The 14,646-nt window shown below is 40.4% G+C and overlaps 1 protein-coding gene across 1 annotated transcript in view; it reads left to right on the forward strand.

The window, feature by feature from the left end:
- Positions 1-6,352, forward strand: part of LOC116231508 (vertebrate ancient opsin-like) — a 34,341-nt gene extending 27,989 nt beyond the window's left edge. Inside the window, 1 exon segment of the mRNA XM_031597284.2 lies at positions 537-6,352. Within this exon segment, the coding sequence (XP_031453144.2) occupies positions 537-767 (231 nt within the window). The 3' untranslated portion in view covers positions 768-6,352.
- The last annotated feature ends 8,294 nt before the right edge of the window (positions 6,353-14,646 follow it).

Genomic DNA, 14,646 nt, shown 5'->3' on the forward strand with positions numbered 1-14,646 from the left:
GGCATCAAGCAGAATACTGGGGTATAAAGGAAAAGAAGTAGAATAGCAGAGTGAAGGTTGAATGTGAAGTGATTAATGCATTTATTGATTTAGTCCTGCAGTAACAAACAACTATTGGTTGTCCCACATCCTATGGACAGTACCCTGATCTCTCAGTGCGTGGCAGATGTACGCTTGTCTTAACTTGCTCAAGGATATGAATGTGATGGAAACAAACCATCTTTGAATATCTAGGTATTAGCATATGAATGCAACTTGTGAGCCTTCAGAAATGACCAATTCAATTGATGTGGCTAGCAACAAGCATAAGAGGAAAATGATTTTTTAGACTGAAGCATTCTAGCAGTTTGTGTCTTTTTAAATTCTCAGTTCTTTGTGGTGCCATATGTAAATGTATTTTATGGAGCTATTTCTGTATATGATCAATGGACATATACGATGTCCAAGACTTTTAGTGAAGACAAAAAAAAAAAGGGAAAATATTTTTAAATTCCTTATGTGTTTTGATTTTTCTCATTTGTTGTTTCAACTTTCAGTTCAGGAAGTGTCTGATACAGATGTTCAGGTGTAGCGCCATAGAGTCTGCAGAGTCCAACATGAACCCAACTTCAGAGAGAGCAACACTAACCCAAGACAAAAGAGGCAGTCAGTTTTCTATCATGGCAGTACGAAGCACCATTTCTTAGAGGAAAAACGGAGATGAACACAGAAATTGCAATTCTTTTGCTCAGTTGACAGCTTCAGGAAACAAGATCTGTGTCTTGTAAAAGGTAGATATGATCATTAATGCAATATACAGCAGTGTGTTTCCTCGTTACCCCATCACTTCACACTAAAGATGCCATCAGGGCCATTGTGCTCTGTCTCATGGACACTAACTTTGAGATTCTGAGCTCCCAAATGCATATAAGAGCTGCTTGGCTGTGCAGTTGCAGTCAAAGACCAGCCAGAAAGTGAGTCCCTTTCTCTGTGTTTGTCTCAGCAATCCACAGCCTACTTGCCCCCTGTTATAAAACAGTGGAAACCCAGCGTTATTGTGCTGACACATAATACAGCAAAGAAAAGAGTTTCACATTGATGACTGCTCCTTATTCAGCTGGGCAAAAAAATGAAGTGATATATGGCTTCAGTACACTAATGGAAAATGAGTAATATTTAGCATACAGCTGACTCAAGTTCAACCACACAAAATCATGGAGAGACATGCTTGAGTGCCTTTTGATTTGTTTGGAAATTTTTACTTAAAAAGCAGAGGAAGCATGAGGTCTCTGCACTTACATCTATCCCTGATGAGAACCTCATTTGGGCCACTAAATTTTCCAACAACATGGATGGGCCGTCCATACTTCCAAGGACTTTGTTATTAAGAACCATTCATATTCTTAATATCCTCTGTGCCAAGAAATCTGTACTAATGGCAACTTTTGAAATAAATCAACTAATGCCATCCTTTAATTGGGGGGAGGGGGGGCTGACAATCTTGTACCTATTTGTCAATTCTCTTTATTAGAGAAATTTAGTTGCAAGGTATAGCAGAGTATAATACTTAAAGAGTATAATAAGTTAAAATAACTAATTTGTTTAATTGTATATAAACGATGCTCTTTGTCTTACTGCCAGATTAGGAAAAACAGATAAAATTCAGATTATTTTCTTACTAGAAAGGTTGTTCAGATTTCCTGATTTCATTTTAGAAGGGTTAGATCTAAGAATGGGAGTTACTTTACAAATTACTTGAGCTGCATGTGTGAGAATTCATTGCAAGCCACCTTTGGTTCTGGTAATCATCAAATTTCATTTGATAGTTGGCTTTTACAATATAATTTTACCCTTCGTGAACTTGAATTTTTACAGTGCTCAATATTAAACCCAAACTATAAACCTCATTATGAAAGCTACGTCTTTGCAAAATTCCTGTTCTTTACCACTAACTCCATGTTATCTACATCAGAAAAGTCAATACATGTATAAGGCTCTTAAGTTTTTTTAAATATTCTAAGACAGGAGGGTTAAGACACTCAGTTGTTATTTGTATGCACACCCTTGTCTTCATTAGTTTGTTTTTAAAAAAAGAATCTTTGCATTTAAGACTCACGTGTGTTAATCACACATTAATGGTATTAGACATATTAAATCACGAGAAACTGGCAGTAGTGTTAATATTTAATTAAAAGCAACAGAAGTATTTTATGTCCTGAGAATTTGAGGAAATGTATAGTATTTTTCTGTACTTATGAAAGTAAAGCATCAAAACTTAAGTATTGGAAAAGAAAGGCACAACATGAAGATGCATGGAAAACCTAAGAAAATAATAAGTTAAAATTATTTTTGCAATCTGATTATTGTCTGTATGGGAACTGTTAGGTCACAGCCTGAAGCAGTGATTCAGAATGTGGTGACAGGACACAGCCAGCCCTGGCAGCACAGGTGGAATTCACCTGTGAGACCAGAAGTGGTGGATCCTGGCTCCACCTCTCCCTAATCTCATTTAAGAGCTGGCAGCCAGAAGGGAAGGGTCTTTACTGGGAGATTACCTCTTTTGGAGTGTTGGGTGAGCCCTGATCCTTGGAAAGGGGTAAGTGTTTCCTTTATTACTCAGCTGTGACTGCTACCTTTCTTCGATGATCCAAAACCAGTTTAATGCAACTATATCTACTGCTACCTATCTCTACATTATCATTTATCTTTATCATCCTAATACAAGTTAGTCATCATAAAGTTGTATAGATGAGTCTTTTAGAGTATTGCACCAAGGAGAATGTGGTTTGTTTCTATAAATAAATTGTGACTAGCAGTTTGTAATCAAGGCAATGTCTCCACTAACACAGTCAGTACATAAATAAATAGTGTGAAGTTGGCTTTAGGTCACATTTCCATTGTGCACAGTGAATAGTCTGACATGAGGCTTTGGATTACTGCACTCAAAAAATCAAAAGGGAAGAAATTCATAGAGCAACTTTAGGGCAATGTTCACATTTCAGCCAGAGAGCAGACAAACAACTTTGGCTACTTGGTGAGGAAAAGAGAACTACAGTACAAAGGGAAAAGAACAGGAACTGTGAGATTATATGAGACTAAACTAAAAAGTCATGACACTGAGCCCTTCCTCCTTTTGGCTAGTCATAAGTGCTAGAAAGAGAAGGCAAGATTCTCTCCAGCTCATATAGAGGAGCCCATAATGTCTAACCGGCTGAATACCTCCGGTCAGAAATCCTGAACTACAGTTGTACAATTCTTACTTGCAGTTTTAGCTTTTGTAAGAATATCTGTTCAAAGGAGGAATGAATTTGGCTTCCTAGACTACAGGAGACGGTCTTGCTGTGGATGATAACAGGTTCTTTGGAGAAAAGAGGAGTACCAGCCATGGAAAAGTCTCAGGAGAGATGATCAGAAAAACAGTTTGAATATAGAATGTTGAAAACAATTGTGAAACATGCAGAACAGAGGCTGACTGAAACAAAGGATTAGGAAATACGGAGATATATTAGAAATAAAAGCCAAGATTTGTATATTCTTAGTGTATGAACCCACATGAGTGGAGGGAGGCTTAGGTTATGCTGGATAAAGAGGACAGCGAGAACAATAGACATTCTTATGTTCTGCGCATCAGGTCAAGCAGTTGAATACTGAGGAAAAACAGCAGGGTGTGATTCTAGGAGGGAGAACATTAATAGTACCACCAAAGATAAGTGGCAGTTTGTCAGGATAAAAAAAAAAAAAGGTGAAAGTCTGACAGGAGAAAGTGGAATCTGAGGCACAGAAGTAGGGCACGGTACATGAAGTGTGACTGATTTCCAGGAGAGTGAAAGACATGAGATGTGGTGGCTGGGAGTGGTGGTGCTGCCCAGGAGCTTTCTGAAGAGATCTATTTTTTCATCGTCAAGAGAAGTAAGTAGCAAAACGGAAGAAATTGAAGGAAAGAAAGCGTATAAGAGAAATAGAAGCAAGCACTCACTCAGTTCATCATGAATTAAACATTAGAAATACCTAAGCAAGATCTAACTGACATGCAAGGGCTCATCTACAGCTACATTCCTTGTGTGAAGCTCTATCTTGTGTTCAGAGTTTGGCAAAACAGTTAATATCCATTTCTGCATGTAACTCATGGCCTCGCTACCACTGCTAACATTTAATTGCACTCCTTTCACACTAGTTCCTCTAGAACGCTTTAATAGTTTACATTTACAGTTGTCCAATATCATCTTATCTCCCTGTTAGACAAACGCTTTGACATGCAGCAAGTGTAGATGTAAAAATGTAGGCTGCAACAGAATGACATGAAAATTTAGCTCTTCTAGGAAAACAGGAAATTAATATTAGAATCTAATTAATTCTTCTTTCATGTGGAGAATTAATTAGACTTAATAGGACCATAGAGGCATCACAAATGTTTTCTTTCCATCAAGTGAAGCCTACACTGAACAACCACTTATTAATCATTCTGATAAAGCACAGTATCAGCAGTTCTCATTGTCCACAACTTCCTTTTTTTTTCTTTCCCCACTTCCCTGCAAGTATTTTCTACCAAGGGCAAGATTTTGTTTGGTTTATTATTATGAAAATTCCCATAACTGTGGAAAAAATGCATTTTCTTGAAGAAGGAATTATCACCATCTGCACATACGAACAACTGTTTTTGTAGATGCCTACCACACAACGTTCTAGCATTAATATTCTGTGTCTTAAATGTAATATTTTATCTACTGAATGTTCCTATTTTTGATACAACAAGGAACAATAGAAACTTTGGGAGTTTTCATGCTAAAATATTCTCAGTATCATTTCAGGAGGACTTTTTTTTTTCCCCTTTCTGTTAGAGTAGTTTTTAAAATGTGTTAACATCTTGACATATAGCTTATACTCCAATGAAACAATATTAGCCTTGATAGAAAGCATTATAAAGTTTGTAGATATTTTTCAATGTAACAATAACAAAAAAAATCAGATTTGCAGTAAAAATGGGAGCATGGAATGGCATTCTTTCACTGTTGATTGTTGTTTTTTTGGGTTTTATTTTTAGTATTATAGTCATTAAGAGACACCATATGCATTAGATACAGGGCATGAAGGCTTTACCATAAACACTGTCTAAGTTAGGCTGTGAATGCTGCTAATGATCTTAATGATTTCATGACTGGAATATATGCTTGCAGCTGAAAACAATGTGCTCACATATTGTTTCGATAAACTGCTTCTTATGTCCTTCAATTTTCATTTTACCACCAAGAGAATGCCTAGAAATTACATCAATTTCCTAGATGTTGCTGTAAGAGATGTTTTTGTTTTTCAAAATTTGCCAGTACACCACCATACCATTTTTCTGCTTTGTGATCACTTATTAAATTTTAATTATGCAACCTAGACAAAGTAACTCCTTCCTGTAAATCTTTGATGGTATTTGGGGATAATTACTTTTTGGTTATAGTTAAAAGTATCAGCAATAATCCATTGGTTTGTTTATTATGGAAATAGCACTTTTATTTTTTGGAACATAAATTACGGCTGTAAGAGCTACTATTTTGCACTGAAGTGGTACTGGCTCCTTTGGGTTGTCTGTAAGAAATGCACCAATGCTGAAGGTTGGCTAATTGCTACTTACTGAATAAAGAATGGAAATTAGGGGGTGTCACGGAATTAACTAGATCAGTTTATGCCCGTGACAGGGGGCAGTATGCCCCTGCCCTCCCCACCCCCCGCCTGGGCCCACAAAATGGGAAGGTAGGGGGAAAAGGAAAAAAACAGCGGCAACAATCTATGGAGGTAAACTTATTTTACTAACTATGATATCGGAATGCAAAATAATACAATATAATACAATCTAATTGAAATTGAGACTAATAAATCAAATAAGATATGAGAGAGAGTTCCCAAGACCGAGTCAAACCTGAAAAGCTTGGAACGGCTAGGAAAGCACCTCCAGCACCCACTGCCAGGCAGTAAGAGACCGCCCCCCCGGAAGGGTCAGATCCCGTGACTTCCGCAATGTATAGGGACAGGTACGTAGAGTTAGAGCATTAACACTTCCAGTACATGATGTTTTGATGTGGAATATTGAAAATCAAATAAAAAAAAAACAAAACCATGACATTCCACCCCTTATTCTACATCACTACATCATGCTTTATATATATATATGTGTATATGTGTGTGTGTATATGTGTGTGTGTATATGTGTGTGTGTATATGTGTGTGTGTATATATACACATACATATACAAACAAACAAAATGATTAAAAATACATCACACACACACGTCTATATACATATACATGGAATTACTGTCTGCACTCCCCCAGCATCAAGTTTCCTTGTGGTACACATTGAACATCCCCATTTTCCTGCATTACCCACCAAGTAGATCCAGGCCCCTGGGCAAAAACAGTACTGCAGAGAGGTTTGCCCTTTCCAGAAGCTGGAAGAACCCAAACTGCTTTTCCCAACATGCTCTTTACATGTACAACAGGACCTTCTCTCCCTCTACGGTATGTAGAGAGCTGGATTGGGTAGGACCATCATGACTGATAGATCCTCTGGTATTGACTAACCAGGTGGCTTCTGCCAAATGCTTCTCCCATTGCTTAAATGTTCCGCCACCCATTGCTTTCAGCATTGTTTTTAACAACCCATTGTATCGTTCGATTTTACCAGAGGCTGGTGCATGGTAGGGAATATGGTAAATCCACTCAATGCCATGATCTTTGGCCCAAGTATTTACAAGAGAATTTTTGAAATGAGTCCCATTATCTGACTCAATTCTTTCTGGGGTGCCATGTCGCCAAAGGACTTGTTTCTCAAGACCTAATATGGTGTTTCGGGCGGTAGCATGGGGTACTGCATATGTTTCAAGCCACCCAATGGTCGCCTCTACCATGGTAAGCACATAACACTTACCACTGCGGGATCGTGGCAAGGTGATATAATCAACCTGCCATGCCTCCCCATATTTATACTTTTGCCATCGCCCTTCCTCCCAGAGTGGTTTCATCTTCTTGGCTTGTTTGATTATAGCACATGTTTCACAGTCATGAATAACCTGTGCAATTGCATCCACAGTTAAGTCCACCCCTCGGTCTCTAGCCCACTTATATGTTGCATCTCTCCCCTGATGGCCTGAGGTCTCATGAGCCCACCGAGCTAGAAATAATTCACCCTTGTTCTGCCAGTCCAGGTCTATCTTAGCCACCTCAATTTTGGCAGCTCGGTCCACCTGGTGGTTATTTTGTTGTTCTTCAGTAGCCTGACTCTTGGGCACATGAGCATCTACATGGCGCACCTTTACAACCATATTCTTTATTCGGGCAGCAATATCTTTCCACAGTTCAGCAGCCCAAATAGGTTTACCCCTTCTTTGCCAGTTATTTTGCTCCCACTGCTGTAACCACCCCCACAAAGCATTTGCCACCATCCATGAGTCAGTGTAAAGATAAAGCAATGGCCACCTCTCCCGTTCAGCCACATCCAAGGCCAGTTGGACAGCCTTTACCTCTGCAAATTGGCTTGATTCTCCTTTCCCTTCAGTGGCCTCTGCAACTTGTCGTGTGGGGCTCCACACAGCAGCTTTCCATCTGCGATGCTTCCCCACAATACGACACGATCCATCAGTGAACAGGGCATACTTTCTTTCATTTTCTGGTAATTCGTTGTATGGTGGGGCCTCTTTAGCTCGTGATACTTCTTCTGCTGGTGTTCCAAACTTTTTACCTTCAGGCCAGTCCATGATGACCTCTAGGATTCCTGGACGGCTGAGGTTCCCCATCCGCGCTCGTTGCGTAATCAACGCAATCCACTTACTCCAAGTGGCATCAGTTGCGTGATGGGTGGGGGGAACCTTTCCTTTAAACATCCAGTTCAGCACTGGTAGTCGAGGTGCCAGAAGGAGCTGTGTTTCAGTACCGACCACTTCAGAAGCAGCCCGAACCCCCTCATACGCGGCTAAGATCTCCTTTTCAGTTGGAGTGTAGCCCTCTTCCGACCCCTTGTAGGCCCGACTCCAGAATCCCAGGGGTCGGCCTCGGGTCTCTCCTGAGGCTCTTTGCCACAAACTCCAAGTGGGACCTTTCTCTCCAGCAGCAGTGTAGAGGATGTTCTTAATATCCTGCCCTGTCCGTACTGGCCCTAAGGCCACGGCACGGGCTATCTCCTGTTTAATCTGTTCAAAAGCCTGCTGCTGCTCAGGGCCCCATGTAAACTCATTCTTCATTCGCGTCACATGATAAAGGGGGCTTACAATAGAGCTATAGTTTGGAACATGCATTCTCCAAAAGCCCACTACACCCAAAAAAGATTGTGTCTCTTTCTTACTAGTGGGTGGAGACATAGCGGTGATTTTGTTGATCACATCTGTCGGGATGTGACGACGGCCATCTTGCCACTTTATACCTAGGAACTGAATCTCCTGAGCAGGTCCTTTCACTTTGCTCCGCTTAACAGCAAAACCAGCACGCAGAAGAATCTGGATTATTCGCTCTCCTTTTGTGAAGACTTCTTCTGCTGTATCGCCCCACACAACGATATCATCAATGTACTGCAAGTGCTCAGGGGCACTGCCCTGTTCTAATGCAGTTTGGATCAACCCGTGGCAAATGGTTGGGCTGTGTTTCCACCCCTGGGGCAAATGGTTCCAAGTATACTGAACACCCCTCCAGGTGAAAGCGAACTGTGGCCTACATTCTTTGGCCAAAGGAATGGAGAAAAAGGCATTAGCAATGTCAATGGTGGCATACCATTTGGCTGCTTTTGATTCCAGTTCATACTGCAGTTCTAACATGTCCGGCACAGCAGCACTCAGTGGGGGTGTGACCTCATTCAGGCCACGATAGTCCACCGTCAGCCTCCATTCTCCGCTGGCTTTACGCACTGGCCATATGGGGCTGTTAAAAGGCGAGTGAGTTTTGCTGATCACTCCCTGACTCTCTAGTTGACGAATCAACTTATGAATGGGGAGCAAGGAATCCCTGTTGGTGCGGTACTGCCGTCTGTGCACCGTTTTTGTAGCAATTGGTACCTGTTGCTCTTTTACCTGTAGCAGTCCCACAACAGACGGATCTTCTGACAGGCCAGGCAAAACAGACAGCTGCTTAATGTTGTTTGTGTCTACAGCAGCTATTCCAAAGGCCCATCGATACCCCTTAGGATCCTTGAAATGCCCCCTTCTGAGGTAATCAATACCAAGTATACATGGAGCCCCTGGACCAGTCACAATAGGGTGCTTCTGCCAGTTCCTACCAGTGAGGCTTATCTCGGCCTCCAACACAGTCAATTCTTGAGAGCCCCCAGGCACTCCAGAAATATGGATTGATTCTGTCCCTTCATAAGTCAAGGGCATCAGAGTGCACTGTGCACCGGTATCCACCAATGCCTTATATTTCAGTGGTTCTGGTGTGCCAGGCCATCGGATCCACACAGAAAAAAAAAGCACCCATGCCCTTCCTGATTTGTGGCAAAAAGGGATCTTCTCAGTGTAGATCATGGCATGCTGTCCCAGTTTTGTCCATGGTGAGATTTGCCCTTCTAAGAGTACAGTAATCAACCCTTCATTGGTACAAGGTTGAACTTCCTAGTTTGCACATTGAGATCCACTGAGACCATTATACTCTTTAATATTTTCATTGAAGTGAGCTCTTACAAACATATCCAGTAGGTATTGTTAAAGGCCATGTGCATTAATGTCACTGTATGTGCTCAGGCTATATAGTGGGCCTCTATAGTGTGCTCATGTGTGAATATCTACTGCCAAGGTTGTACTTACACTCTGCCTAGATTCTGCTTCAATTCCTCTTCTTGCTAGTGTCTTCTGCAATGGCTGCCCACAACTTTGCATTTATAGTTACGCCAGCACTTCAGTGTGAAAGAATTCTGTTCTTATGCCCAGGTAATAAAAGCAAGCTGGCTGATTTTAATACAGAAAAAAAAAAAAAAAAACTTCTAAAATGAGAATTTAAAATGGGCATCTTACGCTTCAGGATCAGTAACACTGTCAGAAGCATCTTCATGGACAAAACAGTGCAGTTCAGAAGGGGACTATCCGTGCTATTTTCCATAGCTCAAATCTAGACATGGTTTGAAAAGTACATTTTAAAGCATCATCCCACTTCACTGCCAACTATCAGGTTTCAGTGAGCACCTAGCAACTGAATGTGTTGATGCTCTGACAAGACATGACATGAACTGTAGCTTGAAAATATACTACTGATGTTCAAAGATCTTAACAAACAAATTAGCATACAAACATCTTAACATACAAATTTTATTTCCTCTAAAATCACATGCAACTAGCACTGCTCTGCATAGAGGAGGTACTGCTCAAAGTGAAAAGGCGTGGAGCAGCTCAGGGATTCCTATGAATGACCAGCTCTACAAAACAGTCATCATAAGCAGGATCATTCAAGCATAGCTCTGCAAATAGAGGAAATAGAAATTAACCACCTGTCTAGTTGCATCATATGATAATTAGGTTGATGCTTTTGCAAATATACTTATCCTTTTTTTTAAAAAAATGCATTCAATTACATCAGTTTCCACTTTCAAGTAACCAGACTTTGTCCTTGCTCACAATCTCTCTGCTGTCAAAGACAAAAAAGCATGAAGCAATCAAATTAAGTTGGATAAATTCTTTTCTCCCTGCTCCCAGCACCAGTTGCATCATTAATTCCTGCTTTTAATTTTTTCCTTTCTTCTCTTCCACTTACTGTTTCTCCAGGCTCAGACCAAAACCCCCCAAAATAAAAAACTTCTGATGTTCTCCTTCAGCTTGTTCTTACCTGAAAATCCATGACTCCACACAAGGGAGATCGTTCCTCACCACAAATACACTGTTAAAGGAAGGAAGGCTTTGATAGGATCCTTCAGTGAAATGGGGTGACTTGTCCAAGCCTAAGTAGTTTCAACATTCCCCTAAGCTTTGAATCTCCGTGGTATTTCCTGTCATCGTTCCAGCCTGACTGTTCCTACAGATATTTGCAGCGCAGGCAAGTTTGTTCTCAGTCTAGCTAGAAGAATAAAATACACACTCAATGGATAAAACCTTTTCTTTTTTAATTTTGACCTCAGAAAAATGATTATCTGAGAAAACAGAATCATGAACATCAACGTGAATTCTCATCTCAATTACTGAGAATTATAATCTGTAACTGATTAGTGAACATTCTTAGAAAATTTATGGTAATGTCCTTTATTATAATGCTCTGTATTATAAATTGTACTATTTTTTCTCTTTACTACTTTTATATTGAAGCCTTTTCCTTTTTCTGTGTCACAAAAGAGTTAAAATCTGTAAGAGAATTTAAGAGCGTTGTAGTCATTTGGCACATCAGTTTAGCTCAGCTATTATCCAGCTGCATCAAGATATTAATGTAGTCATCTCTCTTTAGTCTCAATGAATTGCTATAAAAATGTCAAACAATTAGATTATATTGGCCAATGTAACCCTGTTTGATGGAGTACAGATGTAGGGCATGTCCCTTGAATCACACTGACAAAGAAATAGAAAAGCTTATAGTGTAAGTTTATTTGAATATACCTACTATTTAGATTTCTAATGTCAGTGCTTATAATACAAAAAAAAACCAAAATGCTAATAAGTATTTTCAAATGAAGTAAAAATAAACATCATTTAGAACAAACATAAGTGGCCTCTATTAGAGGAGGAAAAAAAAAAAGAATCAGCGCAGAGACCAGTGTACTGGTACAACCATAGATATTGTCCCATTGCATGGATGTGACTATAACAAAGGAGCAAACTTAAGACTTCTGTTGTGGAAATAGTACTGCTTTAAATTCTGTCTCTGGAACAGGAAATGCAACATATACATTTCTGTCAGGAAGACATCCACTTTATAAATACTTGGTACAGATATCTGGCTACAAATGTCTCAGTAGCTATCGTACATTATATCTCTTTGGAAGGCAGAGAAATGCAGGAGTTGCCTTTTTCTGCATGAACTTGGTATGTACCAGACATGCGTGCCACATCGTTGAATGCACAGGAATGTAGAAATACTTACAGGTGAAATTCCTCTTAAGAATCCAGTGTCCACACAAACCACGTGTAATGAAGACCTAAAGCTAAGCTGCTGTAACTGAAACGCTGAAAACTTTCTGTCCTCTATATGAGAAGGATTGAAGCTGTTCACATTTTGCTGGAACAGGCACTCCACAGGCAAAACGTACTGGCAACGTATCTCCGTGATTGACCTCCTCAGCTGAAGAGGTTCTCCAGTCTGTCCCTATAAATCCCTATCCTTGTACATCTGAGCTAGAGCCTCGTCTTGAGCAGCAGTGCAGGAGAAAGCATGTGTTTGTGCACAGAAGTGACATTAGATTATGCAATTACAGTCTAATCATCATAAGCAAAGGACTGATGAGGATCAGATGAACAATGACACAAAAGGAACTCTATTCACATCAGCAGTGCAAGGAGTTGAGCACCTAGCTGCTCCTCAGGCTATCAAAGGAAGGCAATGAGGGATGAAATTTTGGAAGTATTGTTGTGCACTGTCTGCTTGGAAAAAATGGCAATGTTCTCCAATTCAGCAACCACATTCTAGGACAGTTTTTCACTATTAAATACTATCATGCTTATTCATATATGCAACTCAGCTGCTACTTGACTATCAAGATCAACCAAATGGTTACAGACAGCCATCTACACACCTCACCTGTAGCATACTTTATACTCATTCATCTCACTCCTTAAGCTAATTCAAAAGTTTTAAGTACAGATAAATTCTGAGGACCGAGTAGAACTGCATATATTTTTGGAAAGCCATTCTTTCCATGAAACAGAGACTCTTAGTTAATTCTCTGCTATGTATTGCCAGGTAGTTAATAAGGACAAGTCACACCACTACAACAATCAGTTCTGGCTGCTTCAAGAACACTCGGAACGAAGATGATCAGGGGACTGGAGCACCTCCCCTATGAGGACAGGCTGAGGGAGCTGGGCTTGTTCAGCCTGGAGAAGAGAAGGCTGCGGGGTGACCTCATTGCAGCCTTTCAGTACCTAAAGGGAGCCTACAAAGAGGAGGGGAATCAACTCTTTGAAAGGGTGAGTGACAGCAGGACAAGGGGAAATGGTTTTAAGCTGAGGGAAGGGAGATTTAGGTTGGATGTCAGGGGGAAATTCTTTACGGAGAGAGTGGTGAGGTACTGGAACAGGCTGCCCAGGGAGGTTGTGGATGCCCCGTCCCTGGAGGTGTTCAAAGCCAGATTGGATGGGGCCCTGGGCAGTCTGGTCTAGCATTAGGTGGAATGGTTGGTGGCCCTGCACGTGGCAGGGGGGTTGGAGATTCATGATCCTTGAGGTCCCTTCCAACCCTGGCAATTCTGTGATTCAGCAGACAGCCTCAGTACTAGAATGAAAGTCCTGTGTCTGTTCTGAACACACTAAGTGTTTCCACAGCAAACTTTCTGATCCCACATTTTTTCTGTTCCAGTACATTGCTGACTACATCTTATTATGTAATTCCTTGTTGTCCCGTTGAGTGTGCCTTGTAATTACAAGCTTGTTCTCTGTGCCACCCATAGAAGTCTTTAAAGTTAACACTTCTGGCTTATAGTACCAAAGTGTTTTCCCTTACTGACTAATGATTGTGTTAATGCCTGCCTTGCACTAATTGATTATACGGTCTCTGTCAGAAAACAAATTGTGAACTGTGATCTGCCTCTTAAAATTTTGGCACTGAACAGAAAATGGAGACAAAGAATAACAGCGTGGACACTGTCAGCGTGAGCTGATTAATAAGTATAATTTGGTACCCACCCAGGTTATAAAACACATAATATATTATACTTTCATAAGGGAAGCAGTACATTGTCTATGAAAATCACTAGCTCCACTTCTGAAAAAAAAAAAGCCAGTTTTTTTTTTTTTTAATTGCTGCACCTCTCCCCGTAGTGTAGCTACCATTTACTTCTTTCATAATTAACACCTTTGTGTAAAATTAAAGAAACAAAAAAATATACAACAATGTATCTGATTCACAATGCACCTATGTAGCCTGGAAGAATGTCAACTCTTAAATAGTTGCAAGGAACAGTAAGCTTGAAACATAAGCCTGAATGATTCATTCTAATAAGAAACTCATCTTGTGACAGTAACCTCGCTTTGTTCAAAAATATTATCCATGAAAAAGGCTAGGTGGGAATACAGAACATTTTAGAAATATATTCAGACACGTGCTCAGAAAATAAATACAAATTCCTAATTAATGCAGCCCCATTGGAGATTTCTGGAAGAGTTGTTCATCTTTGTGGACATCTAGATTACTCTAATTCATGTGGGAGATGTCAAGCATGAGAACATCAAGGGAAGTGACAGAATCAAACATCTGGTTGTATGAAAGGACATGTTACCAGAGCTCAGTACTGACCTCACTTTTCATCCTTACAGTTTCATCCTTCAGTTTATCCCTCTTCTGCCATCATGTGTCAGGCTGAAGCACTTTTTAAAATATAGGAGAAATAAATCACTAATAATTCAGTAATAAATATCTTTCTAACATAGAACCATAGAACAGCTTGGGTTGCAAAGGCCCATAGAGCTCATCCAGTTCCAACCCCCTGCTATGTGCAGGTCGCCAACCAGCAGACCAGGCTGCCCAGAGCCACATCCAGCCTGGCCTTGAATGCCTGCAGGGATGGGGCATC

This window comes from Phasianus colchicus, chromosome 8 (assembly GCF_987193195.1).
Source record: "Phasianus colchicus chromosome 8, bPhaCol1.hap1.1, whole genome shotgun sequence".
In the NCBI taxonomy this organism is placed as follows: Eukaryota; Metazoa; Chordata; class Aves; order Galliformes; family Phasianidae; genus Phasianus; species Phasianus colchicus.